At 37.4% G+C, this 21,599-nt stretch overlaps 3 protein-coding genes across 3 annotated transcripts in view; 2 read left to right on the forward strand and 1 right to left on the reverse strand.

Annotated features, from left to right (window-relative positions):
- LOC133521654 (mediator of RNA polymerase II transcription subunit 13) overlaps positions 1-8,962 on the reverse strand; it is a 136,803-nt gene extending 127,841 nt beyond the window's left edge. Inside the window, exon 1 of the mRNA XM_061856741.1 lies at positions 8,612-8,962. Within this exon, the coding sequence (XP_061712725.1) occupies positions 8,612-8,680 (69 nt within the window). The 5' untranslated portion in view covers positions 8,681-8,962. The remainder of the gene's footprint in view (positions 1-8,611) is intronic.
- Positions 8,963-9,108: 146 nt separating this feature from the next.
- LOC133521653 (large ribosomal subunit protein mL50) lies at positions 9,109-12,445 on the forward strand. The gene is made up of 5 exons (XM_061856739.1): positions 9,109-9,282; positions 9,367-9,452; positions 9,563-9,759; positions 10,860-10,979; positions 12,272-12,445. The coding sequence occupies exons 1-5, from the start codon at positions 9,238-9,240 to the stop codon at positions 12,385-12,387; spliced, it is 564 nt and encodes a 187-aa protein (XP_061712723.1). The 5' UTR covers positions 9,109-9,237; the 3' UTR covers positions 12,388-12,445.
- A 1,669-nt stretch (positions 12,446-14,114) lies between these two features.
- Positions 14,115-21,599, forward strand: part of LOC133520940 (protein hobbit) — a 56,973-nt gene continuing 49,488 nt past the window's right edge. Inside the window, exons 1-5 of the mRNA XM_061855647.1 lie at positions 14,115-14,425; positions 14,502-14,628; positions 15,716-16,003; positions 16,896-17,045; positions 18,641-18,736. Coding sequence (XP_061711631.1) covers positions 14,367-14,425; positions 14,502-14,628; positions 15,716-16,003; positions 16,896-17,045; positions 18,641-18,736 — 720 coding nt within the window. The 5' untranslated portion in view covers positions 14,115-14,366. The remainder of the gene's footprint in view (positions 14,426-14,501; positions 14,629-15,715; positions 16,004-16,895; positions 17,046-18,640; positions 18,737-21,599) is intronic.

Consider the following 21,599-nt stretch of genomic DNA (forward strand, 5'->3'; position numbering starts at 1 on the left):
TAATTGCTGAAACGGTTTACTGGCCAACAAAACAAATACACTGTCGCTATGGAATTAAACAGCCCACATATGTTATTGAAGGATGTCGAAGAAAACGTGTGTCTATAAATAAAACCTGTATATGACACATTCTATCAGGCGAATAGGAAGTTTTCTGATAAGGCATATTTACGTAGGAAAGCCGTCGACCTTATTCGACATGTCGCCAGCGGGTTCATTTTCCTCAAGGCGTCACAACCTTGACCTGGGAGGAGGAAAAATGCAGCTGTTTCGGCGGTGCAGTGGGGCAAACCATTAAGAATCATGTTCATGTTTGTTCTGTTTCTGTTTTGTTCAAATTTGCTCCGACATATGTTGACATTTGTAAGTACTGATGTGCCGTCGAAGTTGAAAAAATGCTAAATTTTCACATGGAAATATTTCGGAATATTCTCATATTTGTAAGGGAATCGTAACTAACTAACTATTTTGGCTCAGTGATCAAAAAATAATCTTGGTCTCCGAAACGAGAGCGGGCCACCTGTCCCGATCATGCGCAACTTCCTGCCAGTTACTGATGCAAAGCTGAAGCAGATTCGCCGCCACACTGTCTTCCCAGCGGTACCTGGGCCGACCCACCGGACGGCTACCAGTCGGTCGTCTCAAGAACGCCCTCTTGACAGCCCGATCCTCTCCCATTCTGAGTAGGTGACCGAACCAGCAAAGTCTGTGGGCTTTCGTTTTGCCGAAGGGAATCGTAATTTTCAATATGAATTGTTTCCTATGTCATTTTCGAACTTTTTGGAAAGTCCGCAACTTGCACGTCTCTTCTTTTAAGTATTCCGTTATTTACTCAAATTTCCTTAAACAACAATTTTTTTTATAAGTCGCTAAATAGACTTCGCAATAATTGTACTTCTCACACTTTCATATGATCAGATATAACTATTTGAGAGGCTAACATTGATAAATACTTATCTGACGACCGATTCAGGTCGACATTAATGAAGTAGTTTTGATTAGTGTAGAGTACATAAGTGTGATATCCATTACAAGTTTTCTCATTTGTCAGTAAACGTCGGTATTAGCGAGCCAAGTTATGCAGAATCAAGTTCAATATTTACTCAGATCAATATTTCGTGGGCAAATATTTGCTATCAATATACACTCTAAGCTCTAACTACATTTTAAATTAAATTCGATTCCGAGAGAGAGAGAGAAGGAGGGAGAATTATTAGGATTAATATTACCTTTGCGGATAATTTCGCCGTTGTACTTGTTTATGTATGTGTACGATTTGTTTATGGTTATGGCTATAAGAAAAGGCAACGTAGTAGCTTACTTTCTCCTTGAACCAAAAACTTTAATATATTTCTACTTGAGTTTCCTTTCTTATTCTCAGGGTAAATATCTGGAATCGTTAGAATTCCGAAGGACGCTCGTAACAAGCGGACTCAAGGACGTTTCCGGCAAAAGATACCGGTCTTTGTATTTGGTGAACTTGATCTAGGTTCGATTTTTTTTTTCTCTTTACTGTTTTGAAAAGCGGTGGTGGCCGAGTGGATATGACGTCCGACTTTCAATCCGGAGGTCGCGGGTTCAAATCCTGGCTCGTACCAATGAGTTTTTTCGGAACTTATGTACGAAATATCATTTGATATTTACCACTAGCTTTTCGGTGAAGGAAAACATCGTGAGGAAACCTGCATACATCTGAGAAGAAATTCAAAGGTGTATGTGAAGTCCCCAATCCGCATTGGGCTAGCGTGGGGACTATAGCCCGAGCCCTCTCGCACATGAGAGGAGGCCTGTGCCCAGCAGTGGGACGTATATAGGCTGAATTATTATCATTATTATTACTGTTTTGACGACCAGTTTGGCCTAGTGGGTAGTGACCCCGCCTACGAAGCCGATGGTCCCGGGTTCAAATCCTGGTAAGGGCATTTATTCGTGTGATGAGCATGGATATTTGTTCCGGAGTCATGGGTGTTTTCTATGTATTTAAGTATTTATAAATTATATATATCGTTGTCTAAGTACCCTCAACACAAGCCTTATTGAGCTTACTGTGGGACTTAGTCAATTTGTGTAATAATGTCCTATAATATTTATTATTTATTTATAATGACACTTGTTACCATATTGGCTGGTCAGAAACGAATGGTAATAACTTCAAATCAATTTAGAATCATGTATGATCTGTTAGACACGATAATAGAAACCAAACGATATTACGAAATTAGAAATATCGCATAAAATCAAAGAATCCCCTAGGCCCTGGAGCCACAGCACTCTTAGCATAGACATTTATAGTCTCCAAGACACATTTATACACATAACTGTTAATGCTTAAGCCTGATGCACGAGACTCAATTATAGGGCTCCTCTGCAGTTCTCATTCCCACATCCAATGCGCAACACCCATATCGCATCCCAACTTACTACTCTCTTATCTAATAGTTATTCAAAATGCAACCTTGCATCATGCAGAATAAAGTACAAGTTTAAAGTGGCGTTTTGCAAAGTAAACGCAGAATATTGAGATAGCGTCTGTCGTGATTGCTGGGAAGAGGTTTTGTATTTTCACGTTTATCTATATGTATTTATTTAAAAGTGTGAATTTTCGTGCTTATAAAACCAAATAAAATGCTGCAGGTAAACGAATATAGATTGACGAGATGGGATCTCAAAGCAATGGCCCATTTAAATGATTGTTATGACTGTTGTAACCCAACGGACATGGGCTTACTTGGAACATCATGAATAACAATTTAACGAGGAATAATGTATGACCTTCTCTAAATTAATCATAGGAATGGAAGTTTTCTGTGAAACGTTATTAGTCATACATTCAGATCACTCTCATACAGACAAAGTATGTTACGTAAAACAGTTTATGCTAAGTATCTCCTTAAAACAGAACTGTGGTTTCTGGTAACATTTGACCTTTCGGTGTTTCTATAAAAAGCTAAGGGATACGCTACGCTCGATTGTAACCTTTGCAACACTCAAATGGTGACATTATGTGAAATGCTTTCGATTTTTAAAATAATAACATTATTGTTTACATAGTTTTGGCATCATATTATGAATGACATCATCCAGATAAATGTATGCGATGAATTTTAATTCAATGTACCATCAGGCTCAAATTTGCATGGACATTCATAATTTATCCATGTACTCTTGAACGCTACTCTACAACGTTAGGTTAGGTTAGTTTGACCTGTTAAGTGATACTCATAAGAATCGTAACAAAAAAAAAAACGAACAAGAAACAATATACAAAAAATCTAGTTAAAATTGGAGAGACGCATTTCTGAGTAATTGTTGTTTATTTAGCGTTCTCACCGCGCGGCGGTTTCCATGCTCACGAGTGGCGATAACGCCACCACAGCGCTATCAAACGGCGATAATGTGTGAGAAACAATCGCGACATCTTTTAATTGTTATCTGACGAAAGACGACGAATTACCGGTAAAGAAATATTGGTGCATTTAAGGCTTTTATTACGGAAAGCAATACAGTAATGCTATAAGGATGCAATGAAATATCACCCTTATCCACCGTAAATGTGATTTTACAATTTTGATTGAAAACGTATCATTGATTTAAAGTGGACAAACTCTTCATTATTATACCGATTTAGTTTTGTCAAATTATAACTTTGTGAAATGGACGACCGGTAGTTTGTTTTAGTTACATAATAAAACTCTCAAGGAATGATAAGAATCATTTTTGTTAGTGCTAGCTGTGATGATGTGTGGAAATATAGTCTGTCAAGCAATGTCAGTAGCAATGTACAGCGAAGTAGGGCAACACTGAAAAAGCAGTATTTCGTTCGTATTGCGCTAAGAAAAGCAGCAATGTACAGTCAGCGTCAAATACTTTGTAGCAGTCAAAGTGGCCAAATAGTTCGGTACACCATACTAAATATAGGGTGTACCGAACTATTTGGCTACTTTGGTTGCTACAAAGTATTTGACGCTGACTGTACATCGAACCAAAACATGTAAGTATCATAACCTCAAATTTTACAAATATTTACGATCAACGAGCGTAATTGTATATTGTAGGCACCTTGACTTTGCTTAAGTTCATGCACAAGCTTAATTAATATAATTGTATTTAATGGTGACAGCAGAAACTTCTCTTGAAATAGCAACGATTCAGAATGTAAACAAACATGATGGCCGTCATTCACTATCCACATTCCACAGATAAAACACAGAATAGACGAAACACGATTTTGGAATTATTCGAAAACAGTGTTGCTAACCCGCGATTTTTCAAATTTGCCGCCTTTTGCTACTGACAAGATTTGCTTGACCAAGTATAATAACTTTGTCGTATTTATGTTGGAATAATCTTTTTCAAGATTTTTGTAATTCTTTTGAAACTGTGATTGAAATTAGCTTTATTCATGTAGAAACAAAGTAGTACCATTAACTAATCGTATAATCTTTAAGAGCAAAAATAAATAGCGTCTAAGTAGCGATTACTATTCAAGATATAGCTGTATCGCTGGTTGCGGGTGACAGCGATAACATTATCAGCACATTTATAGAGCCAAATAGTCGTAAATACGCTATATCTCTAGCGTCTAACAACTTTTAGATAATGTAGTAACAGTCGGCATAAACTGTTCTTTTATTTATAGTTTGTTATTATTTTTCCGCTAGGAGACAAGCTTGCTGACAATTTGACTAATAATTTCAGAACTGTTTTATAAGCTTGCCCGCAACAGTCAATTTCGATAACGCGAAATTGTTATCAATAAGACATTTTATCTTAGGAAGGATTACGTCAGACGCAAATTTAACTATTTGCCAGATTACAATAATTTTAATATGTATGTCACAATTCTTTACAAAAGGTCCGTTTAAAAGTAATAAACAAAACGGTATAAAGTTGAATTAAAAAGTTGATTCGAATTAAAACCAAACCAGCAGCAATTGAATGCGTCGGTTGAAATGAAAGTGGTTAATTTGATAATTATACTTCACTATTTATCACAGTCGTGTATAGTTAATAGTTAAAGTCATTAACACCATTTGATCCGTGCATTCTATCATCATTCATCATAATCATAGTTAAATCGGCCGACTAATAAGCATCCTCTGAAGGAGTGGATTAAAAACTTTGTTAATGTTATTGTGTTCAATAGTGTCCTCTAATTACTTCTCTCTTACTCTTACTCTAGTCTTTCTGCGCAACCGTTATCGGTCGGGTGTCCCGAGTAGGGTAGGAAAGCGGTAGCTAATCTCTCCTGACTTTTCTTTAATTAGGTGATCAATTGTCATATAATAGTTCAGTCAGTGGAAACAGATTGAGCTTTACTGGCGCTTTGTGTGGTGTATGTTGTATGGTGATTAGTGATATTAGAATTATTTCAGCTTTGGCAGTGATAACAGTAGAATTTTTTAAGTTCTTTTATCTTTCATTCTTTATTTAACAGCTACTTTTGTAGTCTGGTGTTGTTACTTTCCATTGCGACAACAATGTAGCATTCATCCTTCAAACTAAAGAACACGCAAAAATATACTCTCAGACAATGTTCTTAAGGTCTTCGTGAGTTCCATTTTGGTCCATGGAGTCTTTAATAAATAGGCCACGATTTCAAGTGAATATTATGGCCACGCTAATGAGTGGCCATTACCCTACTGCGCGGAAGCCAACAGTCGCATAATGTTAATGTAATTTAACGCCATTTAGACCTAGACTCGTTTGTACCAGATTTGATCAGTCAGAATCTAGTGATCCGTTTCCTGGCAGAAAGTAAAAAAAGGTCGATTTTATACTTTTAACGTAAGTAATTGTCCTTGACGGTTAAAATGTTGCACTTAACAATATGCATTTAGGAAACTGCCTGCCAAGCAGTGCTTGGGATCTAGATCAGTTGAAGGATTTTACAATGTGAAATATTGTGCCATATTGAAAACTTACGTCACATGTTAAGTCAAATGCTATGTTTATTTACGCCAACGGAACGGACACGTTTTTTTCCCGTTTGGGGTGCGGCGCCGTTTGTTTGTGTGCATACAACTCTTGTCGCTGTTTTCCTAGTTTTTTAGCCCATATCGCTTCAACTGTTGATTACTCTGAGAGTAACGTCTGAATGTCTGTCAAGTTAGACCAGTTTGACAGCACTGGCTTCCCTCGAATGCGGCTGATGGATATGGAAGATGATGTTCAGATGTTATCACGCAATGCGGGTATTCGTATAACAGCGCGGGTTACGAGCATTCAGCGGGATATTAGAGTCGTGCTCTGAATGGCGCAGACGAGGGGTCGTCTCGCATACCGTGAATAATTTATGTTCGACAATATGATGGTTCAACTAGTGTTTATGGTTGTATTTAATTAAAATGTTGACCACTGTCACACAGAGCGGGATACCTATTAAATATATTAAAACGGGCCTATCTGCCATCTATCATTATCTAGGCATTTACATTTTATGAATTTCATGATGCATGGTCACGGTCAGGTCTAACTTGTTTTAAAATTAGCTACTAATCGTGGTGTTGAGTTTTGGGACCGTTTGACATTGATCGTAGTCTTGTCGGAATCGCAATGAAAATCCGCTTTCGCTCCGTTTCATGTGAAAATTGTAAAGTGGATTAAATGTGATTTATTATAGTAACTACATATGTTTAAAACGATGGTAAAATATGTTATTCTTATTCTCAACAGGGAATCTGCTCGCCAGAGCGGCCAGCGGTCAATTAGGTAATACGTCTTTAGCAATGAGTAGATTGAGTAGTACACAATAGGGAAAAAAGCAAATCATAGTAAGGTACTTTTCCAACAGAGCTACTCACGCAACTGTCATTCATAAACGGTTGAGTGAGTAGATGGGAAATCCAACGGTGTAAATACCGACCTATCAAAGAACTGAGTCTACTCTAATCTACAGAGGAATTGAAGGTACTTTTCCAATAGTACTTTACCTACGCAAGCATAGGCGGAGGCCGCTATGAGCCTATGATAGCCGCCATTCATAAGCGGTTGAATGAGCACGCTCAGAAGACGCCCGCGCATCTCATTCTCATCTCGCTGAGATCGACCGTAAAGCTAGCCCGATAGCCGTTGGCGGGAATGTGCACCGGTGGGGGGAAACCGGTCTTGCATTTTTGAACCGATTTTTTAATATGGAGGTCGATTGCAATTGACCTTTGAACTTTATATATGCAAATGTAAAACCAAAATATAACTTCTGTTACAGAGTTTTTGAGTAGGTACATTTAATATGTCCAGATTACTGCGATTACTTTTGACAGTGTTATAAAAACGATGATATAATATTTAGATAGTAAGTGCTCATTTCATATTATAACGGTTATTAATACTTGATTGAAATATAAAATGATCCATAAATAAAATTAAATCATAAGTTGACAATTAGGTAAACATTTAAACGTCAATAAACAGTTTAATCGCAGTTACGTAAGATGCGTGTGCGCTTAAGTATCTAGAATCCTTGAGAATCGAGGGATCGTAGAAGGAAAGACCGATCGAAGATTTTACGAGCTAGTAAATGTAGCCAGTTACTCAAATTATGCGCAATGTCAGGAATAAATGCAACCTCAGTAAGATAGGTATGCGTTACATCAAAGTGTATCACAATAGGTATGTAATACAAAAGAAAAAGTGTAATGAACCCGGGCGTTGACAACCTAGTAGCCCCTCACGCGTCGAGGATGAGAAAATTCCACAGTGCAAACGATGTCGTCCGCAAACGACGCATAAATAATTAGACAATAAGCAGGCAGGGCAAGAAATCGGTAATTTGTATCGCGGCAAGATAGGCGGAGCGAGGGAGACGGGTGCGGGCGCAGGCCGCGCCGCCGCGGAGATGTGGCAACGCGACGGCGTCAGGTGGAAGTGGCGCCTTGCCCGCGAGGACGGCGAGCCCCCCGCCGCCGGCACCCGCCACCCCCCGCCCACCCTCCCGCTAATCCTCACCCGAATACAATCTGATAAAATTCGCGCCAGCTATGAGCATTACGCAAAGCGACTCCACACTACGATCCGATAATGAATGGGACTGTTTCTTTTGTGCGGCTACGCGCATACATAAACAATTCGACGCGTTCTTTCTCTATTTATAACGCCGTATAAGCTCAGCTACGATTTACACAGCGTAATAAGAGAGATATTTCTTCGACCTGGCGAAACTAGTCCCGCGGACGCATTACGGTCCGCGTTCCGGCCAGGTGAATTCAAAATGACCTCTATGGACCGGTGGCTTCTGGTGGCCTCGCTCGCCGATTGCGTTGACATTTTGTGGGTTAGCGACGCGACATGACTCCGGGCTGTGGCGAGAGCGATGCCAGGATGACTAACGGCTGGGCGTCAGTAATCGCCACTACATAAATTGTTCTACTCGATAGTTTCGAGGCATGAGATCGATTCACTACCCGTATAGCACTAGGGTGATTTTTGTATACCAGCAACGTACTACCGATAATCAGCATACTTTAGCATCGTGGACTCAATATTTGGAAATAAATAAACATGCAGCTAATACGCTGTATTGTTGAGCAATAAACACTATTGTCATAGAAATCATTACGATGTCGAAAGAAAAGTATGTACGAGATCTTTCGTCAATGTAAAAGTGACTTACCAAGGAGAAGAAGTTTGTGTGGCAATCCTCAAGACTTGCACCGTTTGTTTGGTGATTTTGATGCGTCATGGTAGTCCGGGGCACTTCATTTTCATTTCACAACACTAAAAACAGGTACAATCTTAAAGAAACCACTCAAAATCTTAAAATCATCACCGACATTTAGCGAAGTTTTCACCTTTCAATGGCGACTGGAAAATGGCGGATAGGAAACAACAACCCAAGCCGACAGTGCTGCGCCCGGCGGCCGTATTTGGAACTACAAAGCGTTCCGTTCCACGATTCTGCGCATTCTTGAGTAGATTTTTATTTTAAACCAGAATAACATGTTGCTGATTGTATAACTAATAAAATTAAACATACTTTATTAATTCATAAAACTACGATTCAGACAAAATAAACATTAAACATGCTTAATTTCGGTCATTTAAATTTTTTGGCTGTATGTCGCGATCAACTCCTTAGCTTTGCTCTCAATTTCAGTTTTAAAAAAACAATCTGTCAAATGTTTTGCAAAAAATGTAAAATTGTTAATATATTTAAAAATCCGTATTTCTTTAAGTAATATTAATATAAACTTCAATTTATCCCAATATTCAAATATCATTTAGTTGTTACTAGTCAAAATGCTGCGAAATGTTTTATTACCTTTGTCACGTTCGACTTTTCAGGTTAATTTTGGTTTATTTATTTCGGCAAAACTACACTTTATTATTTATAAGGCGGCTGAAAGTTGACTAATAATATGCTTACAGGTGATGACGGCTAGGCATAAACAAATAAAAGTGCCTAAAGTCTCAAAGAAATTGCAATCAGCTGCAGAATCATTAGCGGCCAGAGGGTGAGCATGAGCACGGCATAGATTTACATAATTGTTAAATTGAAATGGCATTGCCTCGTTCAAATTGTCTTAACTTACATGGTTAACAGGATTTCTGTTTAATTTTCCAGATTTCTCCGTCCCAACAAACCCTGGGATCCACCAAGCGATATTGAGCAGACCATCCTAGAGATATGCACAGAGAATGGCCTGAGCATGGATGCGGAATTCATGTCATTGAAACTCAAGTTTACTGTGCTGAATGCCTGCTTCCAGGAGACAGGGCATAGTGTTCCCAACTCATTGCTGCATAGTATTGAGACTGTTGGTAAGTCAATCTGTCAACTTTAATCTTTTTATACGGGTTTTGCCTTACATATGGCTTTCAAACCTGGAACTTAAATCAATAATCAAAAATAAAATACAGACCACCCAAAGAGCTATTTAGTTTAGGCATTAAGCTAAAAGATAAAATAAGATGCTCAGATATTACAAAAAGGACAAAAGTAACTGATGCCTTACATTTCGCTCAGAGTAAGGCATGTGGCAAGACTGAATGATGGTAGGTGGACAGGAAAGGCAACCAAAGGACCAGGGCTCTAGAAAGAGAGGATACCCACACCCACGTGGCAGGACGAAATCGTTGCAACTGCAGGCAAAGAATGGCAAAGCGTAGCAATAGATAAAGTCAGATGGAAGCAGCTGGAGGAGCCTTTTACTGGAAAAGGGTTTTAGACCCCTTTCCAGTAACCATTTCCATTTTTTTGATACTGACAGACAATGCTAAACCTAAACTGCTAGAGGTACTTGAAATTAGGAACATATTCTTCAACTAACAGAGGGCCACTAAGAGAAGATTTTAAGAAATTCAAGCCTAGACTAAGGTTGCCTTTACATTAACGCATTCACTGCCAGCAACCCGCCAGGCGGGTGCTCAGTCCATATTCGCTCTTCGCTACATACGCATTTTCCCATGTTATCGGCTACGCTCGTAGCGCGTAGCACGCGCTGGCACTGAATGTGTTAAGTTAGATTAGAGAATCCACCAAATAGCATTGGTTGTAATCCACATCTCATCTCCACAATCTCCACTCTGCTGGTTTATAACCAATGCTATTAGTTGATTCCTCTTATCTATGCTTGTCTCTGAATCAGTGTAAATCCAACCTAAGATGATGATAAAAATAACAGATAGGTGAAGTTGAGTTTATAAATATGTATACATTTCTTCACCTTAAACTATTGTAATAAGCCTTGCCTTCTAAGAGTGAAGTCAATGTTCTAATTAACTTTCTCCTTTTAAAGTATTTTAAAGGTTGTCTGGAAGAGATCACTCTAGCAATAAGACCGCCTGTCATGTATTATGTGTGTGCAATAAAGAGGATTTGTGAATGACAAATCACATATGTTATGTACTTAATTTTCCAGAGGACCTGCTAGAGTTCTACAAGACCCCAGTGGATACTAAAACACCATTTGATTCTTTGAAGAAGATGGACTTGCCCAAGAATCTGCATGTACAAGAAAACTATGTCAGATTCCATCCTGGTAAACTTTTTTTTTGTTATATTATCACTATCATCAGTCACACTGTCACACCAGTGGCATATTTCATTGGCTAAAATTGCAAACCTCGTAAGTTTGAAGAACATTAAGGATTTGCAACTCTATCTAATAATATGAGTACCTTAAGTTGGAAACCTCCTAACTTATTTATAAGATATAGGTTTGTACTTAGCCAACAATTTTATGTTTTGATGCCCTGGGCCTATAACAGTTTGTCACCCCGGAGTAGCCCAAAATTTCTGTATTTAACAGATATAGACTAAATACATATATAGATCCTTGCTTTCTGCAATCATGTTTTTTTTAAACATATTCATAACCCATTTTATTATGATGATTCTCCTGACCGATTTTGGCCACAACAACTGTGTGCCCTGCTATTTTTAATGAAGCATTATTAAAGGGTGATCTCAAGGCAGAAAACGAGCCCGCATATTAATTAATTAATTTATTTATTTCTTTATTTCAGGCCAATTTACCCATAGATTGTTAGTTATATACAGACTTACAATACTAGTGTTAGTACATCTTAACCTAGGTCTCACGGCTTCATTTGGGGTCTTGGTACACAGGACGATGAGCAGACGCCCAGTGGCATAAAAATGGACAGTCCCATCTCTCCGCTATATCTACCAGCAAGCTGTTGGTGCTACCCCGCAAGTGATGCATTTGAGAGGCGATTCTTTTTCTCATTATTGCATGAAAATCGTCCATTCGTGCTTGCGCAAATATGCCTGAGGTACTACTGCAAAAGCGTGGTAGCCCCAACAGCATCCTGAAGCCGTTATTAAACTGGACATGTAGAGCACCCCACTCTGCTGGTTTGCATATGCATATCTCTGTTGGCATATGCCCCGTACACACCTACAGGCAGAGTGTAGATAATGAACTGCTAGCCATAGGACTGAGCTGGAATGAGGCCAAGATAGTTGCTGAAAATAGAAAGCCATGAAAGGATCTTGTGGATGCCCTCTATGCACCTCCGGGGTGTCCTTAGGACAAGCAACAACAACAAATTTATGTGGCTTGCATACCTTGCCTTCCTGCTAAATCCTGCTGTATATGTAATTCACAGAAAGGGCTGACTGACTGTATATGCTAATCTGTAACATGTTTTGTTCCTCAAAACTGTAACAGGCATAATTCTCCTAATCCAGACATATTATAAAATAATCACTTTACTGGATCAAAATAGTCTTAAATTAGTGCCTGTAATTCTGCAATATAGTAAAGAAAAAAACAACTTACTTTAAGTCCACCATTTTCTGTTTCAGACAAAGATACCCTCTTTGATGGCCAGTCAGCGTTCCCCAAGAGTTCCACCATTGTCTCCGGCTTGAAGACGAGAAAGAAGTATGAGGGATACTCCGCTAAGAGATCATGGCCTTAAGACAATCATTATGTCATATATGAGTTAGATGTTTAATAAAAATGTTAATAGAATAGAATTGAATTTCATTTATTACACATAAGTTATTATCAACTTTTCATGTTAGTTGAGAACTGAGAAGCTTGATTTGGTAAGAAATCATTTTCTTCTCTGATTACACAAAAATGGGACTGAGAATGTTATAAAACCCTCATTTCTGTCATCTCTAGTAGTAACTGGAAATTGATTAGTTGAACAAAAGTAACAAAACATAGTTTAATATAAAATATAAGTAATAAAAAATGTTAATCTATATGTCCTTTTACATGCCAGTCCGTGCACCTATATAATAGCATAAACAAAATCACCTCTATATATCCTTTGCAATTATACAGCTGTAAGAAAGCCATAGTTGAATGGATAAAACAATTAGACTGAGGAAACAGAAGCACTTTTACAAAAACTAACATATATTCATGTTCATGATCAAATAAATAAATATACATGTATGAATTCATATCCATAATTATATATAAACACACAAGCGTGCACTCTCCCACACACACATGCACACATCTTAGTATAAATGTAGTTTAGTTAGTAAGATTTTCGGTTACTACTTATGGACCTATGTAACTTTAGTAGGAAGAGTGGGATCTCATGCCACAAGTATAATTTTACTTACTAGGAGATTCCAACCATAATTTGTTGTACACAATATTGTAACCAATAAACGCTTTTTCATTGTCATGTCCTAATGCTCAGTCACCCCTCTTCTGAAACTCGAGAAGGATTGGGTTGTTCCCATGTTGGCCCAAAGCTGGTGGAGAATTTGGGATCTTCACATAGGCGCCTATACCTTTAAATTTCTTTACATATATACAATTATACAGGTTTCCTCACGATATTATATTTCACCAAGAAACGAATAATGTCGAATCATATTTCGTATATACGTTCTGAAAAACTCAATGACAAAGTGAGGACTCAAACCCGCTACATGGATTGAAAGTCGGACTCCAGAAGTTCCTGAACCACTGTCCTTCACTTTCATAGTAGGTATATAAGTAAAAATATAGTTTACAAAAGCAAAGTATAGGACTAACTTTACTAAATTCAAAATACTTCATTTGGAATTTACAAAACCCCTTTCACTCATCAATTCATCAATCACAAATAATGATTTTGTATCATATGATCATGTAAGATGTAAGTTTCATGATGAGATAAAATGGAACAAAGTTTTTGTTTACGTTTATTGCGTTATCAGTATATCTCATACGTAATTAATTTTGTTTTTATGTGTAAAACAAAAAATTGATTAGGTACTAATACAATAAATAGCAAGTTAAATTAAGTTTTTTACTTACCTGTCGGTTAGGTACTAAAAAAATTCAAGTTGAAGATACAGGAAGCACTTGACTTGATCACTTGATTTAGTTTAGTAGAGCAATTAATTCATATGAAATAAATAGGTGAAGTTTACATTATTTTGCATTTTGCCAAGTTTCCCAAGAAAAATCGCAAAGTACGAAAACTTCGCTTCCAACAGTTCCAACTTGCCAATTCAAACAAGAATCAACATTTTCTTTCGCGTAGCGACATCTAGTAACGATAAGGAGTAAACGTTACTTTCGGATTTGTAGGTTCCGTGCCACTAGATGGCAGTAAGGAAAAAGTTTTTTGAATTGCTAGAAAGACATAGTTTTTTCTATTAAAATAAATTTGAAAATAAATAAATATACTTTTTATTTAGGTATTTGCTGCCAAATGGACATCTTACAATATTTTTGTATTAAATTGTGCAGCGACTATAGCACAAAATCCTAAACGGAAGAATGTCAAATTGACAGTGACATTGACATTTGTCGGGTTGTCGGTCATCGGCTGTTGGTTGGTCGCTTACGGCGGAGGTTATGACCCGTAAAGTGATCTAAAATGGACATGTATTCGTCCGTAATTCCTAATTAAAGTGATCAAATAGCATTTTAGCAATAAAAATGCATATCTTATTAATATTGTGTTTTATAATCGTCGGTGTATATTCGTGTGTTTCATGGTAAGTTAGAAAATGGCATTCCTATGTTATTGTTGTTGTTTTGCTGAGTGTTTATTTCTGTTTTATGTATTTTTAGGCTGCTGCCGACTCTCTTGTCCTGGCTATTCAAGAGAAAGTACCATATAAAGCTAAAAATCGGTCGCATTGGTTTGCCGAAGTTAATATTACGAGATGTGAACTTATCTAGAGATGGGTATTCTATTGTAAGTAATAACAAAGTATTTATTTCTTACTACTTCTAATACCTTGCGAGTAACGCATTTGTAGCTTTTGACTACTTAATTTTATTACAAAATTATAACAATCATAGAATTTCCAGTAATGGAACAATAATAGAATTTCACATGTTATCTGTATTTTAGGTTGGGGTATAGGAAAGGGGGTTGTTGGGACTTTAAAACATTCAGTGTCTTTTTTTTCTTACAGTAACCTACTTTTTATTAGTGTGCATGTATAGAATAGAATAGAATAATTTATTCGCAAGAATATGTATGTACAAAGGTGTCCTTATAAATAGTGAGTAACAATATTCAGCCATTTGGCATGCAAATTTTAGGAAATGTAAGTGCTCGCTCGCTCGCTCTGTGTGGACCCGGCTAATTAAGCATCTTTTGCCACGTAACATTTTTCTAAGAGTGACATTATGCCTTGGGTTGGGTCTGACCATAGTTTAGAAGTACAACATTGTATTATTGAGTTATTTGTTACAACTCCACAGATAAATTGTTTACAAACTGGATGAATACATTTATAAACTGGATGAATATGTATAAAATTTTATTGCTTATAATTATTTTAAATTGATCTTGAATACACTTAACGGATGTAAGTTGTGATTACCTTTTATATTGTTTTTATTGAGCTCCCGCACCCACAGATGCAGATGCAGTTACAGGCATCTTGTTCACGGGTAGACAATGTTCTAAATGACATTAACATGTCACAGTTTTCAATTGTTTGGTTAAGTTAAATGTAATGCCCGTGCAACAATAACGCTATATGCAACATTTAATTACTTTTTATAACAAAAAAAAATAAAAACAAAATTTTTTTTGCAAAATTATCTATGTCATGTAGTTTCCTTAAACATACTTACCAATGCCCCAAAGTTAACGGTATTCATTAAAAACACGGCGTATAAGTTGTGGTTACCTACGATTAGATAAGCATCAGTCCTTAGTGTCATATAGATTTAAGAGCATGTAAGATGTATTATCCGTTGGTAATCCTAAATAAATAAAATAAAATAAAAATTACTTGGCTTGGTTTAACCACATCCTTCTTCCCCAGCAAATTGACGAAATCTCCTTCAGCAGCAGTTTCTTCAACTCAGAAACCAACAAGCTTGTATCCGTACTCATCAGAGGCTTCAGTGTAACCAACAATGTAGAGGAGAAACGGAGTACAGTTGAGACTATCCTGAAGCCATTGCTGTCCAAACAGAACTCGACGAATAGTAGGGGGGAGGTGGAGGAGATGAGTTTTGAGGAGCTGGATAGAGGTTTGAGGGCGACGGAGAGGAAGCTGCTGGATTTTAGAGATAAGAAGCTACCGCCTAGTTTGATTATGTTTGCTCAGGTAAGTGCATCAACTTTATTTTGTAACATGTTTGATCTTAATGTGTTATAGGTAATGCTCAAAGGCATAATGATAAAAGGCATTTGTTAGTGACAATCCCAAAACATGTATGATCATGTACAGACAGTATTAAAAGCCGAGAAACAGAATATTAACTGTGCATCATGAAATGGACCCATCTCAGCATAATGGCTATGAAGCCAGCGCCGGTCTTCCATAGGGTGTCTTCCATATTTGGTGATGCCACAACAGATAACACATAAAGGTACATTAAAACATCATTAAAGTTTAAAAGATCCGAGAAAGAAAAGAGATATTAACAAAGAATCACCAACAAGAACACACAATGGCATAGTGCTCGCTTGCAGCTCGCGCGCACAATATCGCCTCGTGTGTAATGACCAACTTAGCACACTCGTATCATAATGTACTATTATTGCGCCAATGATTAATTAATTATACATTAAAGACAATTGTTTAAAATAAATTTAGTTCTCCATGAACACTGAAATTAGCTACATGAGAAATCCGAAGAAATCTAAGATTTAAATTAACTTAATGCATCCAGATGCCGACCTATGTCTGTGGAAAGACCAAGATGTAACTGACATGGATATTTATAGCTGTTGTTCACAATAGTAGTTGTAGATATGACAACCTTTAGGTACAATGCCAAACTTCAAAATTATTATGCCAAAGAAAAATAGACTTCTGATTTGTCAAATTTCCATGGTCGTAGGCAGGTACAGGCAGTTGGTACCAGCTGCCGCCCCCCCACCCCTAGAGCTCAAATTTGGCATAAAATGTATGCCCCTCTGTGGCGTCTGCCATACCCCCCTAGTTCACTGGCTGGCTACGCCCTTGCTGATTTCCTTCCTACTTCTATCTGTAGTTCATGGGAGTCCACATAACCAATGCGACGGTGACCATCCACGGTTCCTCCTTCACATTGGAAGGCTCAGCGTGCCAACTTCATGCTGATGGAGCCGCGGGCGGCCCGGCGCGCGCTCTGGTGTTCTGCGCCAACTTGCTCGAAGCTAAGGTAGATTAAAAAATATACATTTTAACTTCATAATCAATCGACTGGCAAATAATCACAGTGTCATTGAAAAATAAGTAAACATACAAGGTGCCGGTGCATTCCTGGTAATATTTAGAAACTAAAATGTCATATAAAATTTTCTGGATTAGGCCTAGTTTCAGAGATAATTAAATGTTTTTCGAAATCATTCTTTCGCTATAAATCGGTACATAACACATTTTTGACTGCTGTATTGCCACTTTGAGGTCTAGTCTGGACATACCTATTGATTGACATCGAAAAATTAAAAAAATGTGTTCGAGAGGCTACCCCAAATAAAAAAAAACTTTTTAGTTAATCTTAGGTTATGTGTTTATCAATAAAAATTACGTTTTATATACAGGAGTGTTCAAAAACTGGGGAAAAACAGTTTTTTTTTCGAATTTTACAAAAAGTCATATAACATTTTTTGCTTCTGTGGCCATCAGGAATGCACCGTTAAAATCTCTCGCAATGCTCACGGGCACCTTGTATAGTGCTCACTTCATACATCAGTTTTCTTAATACCAAAACGCTTATTATTTTCGTAGTCGACATCTAGCGTCAAGTACAGGATTTATCAGTAGCGCTACTTGACACTAGATTTATTGAGTGTCGCGACTGACGAAATGTGTATTGCTCAATTTACAACTAAATATTATAAGCAGTTGAAAATAGATATCCTGTTATAATATTAGCTGATAATTGTTATTGACCGACCGGTTTGGCCTAGTGGGTAGTGACCCTGCCTACGAAGCTGATGGTCCCGGGTTCAAATCCTGGTAAGGGCATTTATTCGTGTGATGAGCATGAATATTTGTTCCTGAGTCATGGGTGTTTTCTATGTATTTAAGTATTTATAAATATTTATATATTATATATATCGTTGTCTAAGTACCCTCAACACAAGCCTTATTGAGCTTACTGTGGGACTTGGTCAATTTGTGTAATAATATCCTATATTTTATTATAAAAAAAAAAAAAATTGTTGAGTCAAGTAGCGGTATTGATAAATCCGCTACGCGTGACGCTAGATGTCGACTATTACGAATATAATAAGCGATTTGGTAAGAAAACTGATGTATGGAGTGAGCACTATATGCTACGCAATGAAGCCTTCTAAAGGGGTCCACTGATTACCAGTTCGCCGGACGATATCGGCTTGTCAGTTATTCACAAAAGCTGACAATCGCGATCAACTGACAGGCCGATATCGTCCGGCGAACTGATAATCAGTGGGCCCCTTAATTCAACTCTATCGGTCTTTTAGTTTGTGAGATCAACTTTTGAAAGGTTGTCTCTTTCTACCAGAATGGACAATAAATTACATAGTTTAGGCGCACATATTATGTATACAATTATGTTTATAGTTTGGCGAACCAAAAAAATCGCAGAAGGTCAACATTCACGATCTTCTCGATTAATTTTCCTGTGCATTTTTCTGCATGATAAAATCCTATTGCCGTCTTTTTACCAAAATCAGTTGTCCAAACCTCAACTTTGCAACCCTGGGCTTTGAGCACCACCATCAAGCTAAAATGGCAGACTATCTAATAAATCAATGATTACATTTCAAGGCTCGCGTGTTGAAGGAGCGGAACGTGCTAGCGGAGGCTGGTCTCAGCGTCCTAGTCGAGGGCACAGTGAAAGCTGATGGACCGCTTAATGTTGAGGTCAGAAATACATTATTGAATAGCTACTAGCCTCTATATCCAAGACTTCGTCTGCATATACCTAAAAGGGCCCACTGATAACCAGTTCGCCGGACGACAGGCCGATATCGTCCGGCGAACTGGTAATCAATGGGCCCCTTTAGTCATTAAATTGACATCTGTACCCCTAATGTAAATTTTTTCGATTGCGTAACGTGACGTATGTACGCGTTTGCGTTAAGTCTCATTTTGTATGGGATTTTGAGTTTCCAAAACGTTCCGCTTGGCGCGCTGTTTCTAAATCCCATACTAAATGAGACTTAACGCAAACGCGTACGTCACGTCACGAAATCGAATAAATTTACACTAGGGGCTCAGGTCTAGATCTTTATAATGGTAATCAGTGCATGATAGCGGTTTCTTCCCTCAGGTGATCAATAAAACGATTCCACGCGGACGTGGTCATGAGTAAGGCTTGTTACATAAAAATAATGGGATTAGATAAAGAAGAGATGCTTCCCACATAGATTTTCGTACATTTGCACGCGCATAGTTATATTTGACTGGCGTTAGCGAGGCTCTCCGTTTTGATTCGGGCAATCTGCTTTCGTGTTTCCGGATGTTATCTACGGGTCGCAAATGTGAAATTTTGTGAGCAGGTTCAGTAGTTAGATATAATATTCCTGACGTTTCGTTTTTTTATATGTTCAAAATTCTGGGAATGGGCATAAAGGACTTAAGTGCCATTAACGTCTATGGCACTTAAGTCCATTGTGAGTACGCCGTGATACAATGAAGTATTATTTAAGCTTATCAACATTATCGCGAAGTCTACAGCTCACTAAGCCACAAGTATATGTATTGCTGTCCCGCCCACGATGCCGGTTGTCGATGTCACTGTGCGAACATGACAGCCATATAATTGAAACGCATAATTATATGGCTGTCATGTTCACAGCCATATAATTATGCGTGTGCAATAGAGATAGCAACATTCGGGTATATGGAAAGCGCCTCTAATTTATTTTTTAGAAGTATTTGGAAATAACTTGCCCTATTGTTGCTTACTGCGCAGATGTAATTATCAGCTGTACCTAATCTTGCTAACTATAGTTAGGTCAGAGCACTTATCGTGATTAGAGATGTTGAAGTTGCGACATCTTCCGTTTGCTTACAACCAAAGAGTATAGTACAATGTGTTTTTTTTTTAATTCCGTTTCAAGGGTGCATCCCTGAGCTTAAATTTAGTAACTTTCTCAAAGACACCGGTATTCTAATCAACTCCATTTCGGAGATAATCAATAATTTAATTTCACCTTATAATGCCATTCCGAGCGTATACACTCGCCTTAGGGCCTGCTTAAATATTGATTAGTGTTTAGTACGAGTGTATACATTTGCTACTAAACGTAAGTACTATCTCGGACGATCGATGTTCGAAATGACATTGATATGTCACAGTTTTCAATTGTTTGGTTGAATTAAATGTAATGCCCGTGTTAAAATAACGCTATATGCCACATTTAATTACTTTTTATAAAAATAAAAAAAGTTTTTACTTACTTACCCATACCCAGGAGTTAACGGAATTCAATGAAAACACTGTGTATATTAGGTAAAGAGAGCGCTCTTGAAGAATTTTATTGAAACTCATTTCAAAGCGCTAACTCTAACTTGGATCCGAATCTAACTATGTATGTATCCGTATTGTTTAATTTTGTCCTACATAGTAATATTAGATTTACTCGGGCGGTTTACAAGTCAATTTTTTGTTTGATTTCTTATAACTTATAATAGTTTTTTGTTTACAAGATACCAAAAAAAAATTGACTTGTAAACCATCTAAGTAGACCTAATATTGTGTAGAAGGTTTTAAAAGAATTAAATCAAAATACAGTAGCGGTTTTTACGGTATAACTTTTATATGTATGTATATATGTAAGTCATTTCCACCTCACTACTTTAGGTAGTCTAGTAATAGTCCTTTGTGCGAGCGAAGAGAAAAATTGGTCTCATGTAATGGTTTTTTCATAGAGGTTTTTTATTTTTACGTATGTCAACTTTTACTGACAAGGAAAGGTACCCAACTGTCCGGTTCCGATTTGATTTATATTTATGTATGTTATAGAGTAGTCTAAAATAACGGACACGTATTTTTTTTAGCTGCCCAAACTCAACCTATTGGGAGAAATTGTCCTCCAAAGTACTAAAAAGTTACTAAATCTTCTAACTCCTATAGAAAGTAATGCTCAAGCAACTTGCTAGATAATGGCTTGTTTGAGTATATGTTTGAGAACAGGAAAAAAATAATGTTTTAGCCGATATAACAAAACACGTGCTCATTATTTTTTGCTGCTTTCAAACATATACTCAAACCAGTTATTAACTAGCAAGTTGCTTGAGCATCACTTTCTATAGGAGTTAGAAGATTTAGTAATTTTTTAGTACTTTGGAGGACAATTTCTCCCAATAGGTTGAGTTTGGGCAGATAAAAAAAATAGGTGTCTGTTATTTTAGACCACTCTATAACATATATAAATATAAATCAAATCGGCATGGAAGAAGAAGAAACAACAAAACATATTCTCCTAGACTGCAAACAGGTAGAAGTATACAGGAACAAATACCTAGGGAATCCGTGCACACTAGGAGAGGCAATTAGAAACCTGAAAACTTTGCTATGCTTCGTGGAGGAGCTGGGGTGGTTAGAGTAGCGCTAACTCGTTTCACGCAAAATAGGCACAATGGTTGTCGATTTGCGGAAAATGCCCAGAAGCACTAACTAACTAACTAACTAACATATATAAATATAAATCAAATCGGAACCGGACAATTGGGTACCTTTCCTTGTGAGTCTCCTATCGTAATTCACAGTATTTCATTG

Source organism: Cydia pomonella, chromosome 9 (assembly GCF_033807575.1).
Source record: "Cydia pomonella isolate Wapato2018A chromosome 9, ilCydPomo1, whole genome shotgun sequence".
In the NCBI taxonomy this organism is placed as follows: Eukaryota; Metazoa; Arthropoda; class Insecta; order Lepidoptera; family Tortricidae; genus Cydia; species Cydia pomonella.

Coding starts and splice junctions, on each gene's coding strand:
- LOC133521653 (XM_061856739.1), top strand. CDS start 9,238: ATGCTGCGAAATGTTTTATTACCTTTGTCACGTTCGACTTTTCAG. Junction 9,283..9,366: donor TGTCACGTTCGACTTTTCAG/GTTAATTTTGGT, acceptor ATATGCTTACAG/GTGATGACGGCTAGGCATAA. Junction 9,453..9,562: donor GAATCATTAGCGGCCAGAGG/GTGAGCATGAGC, acceptor TTAATTTTCCAG/ATTTCTCCGTCCCAACAAAC.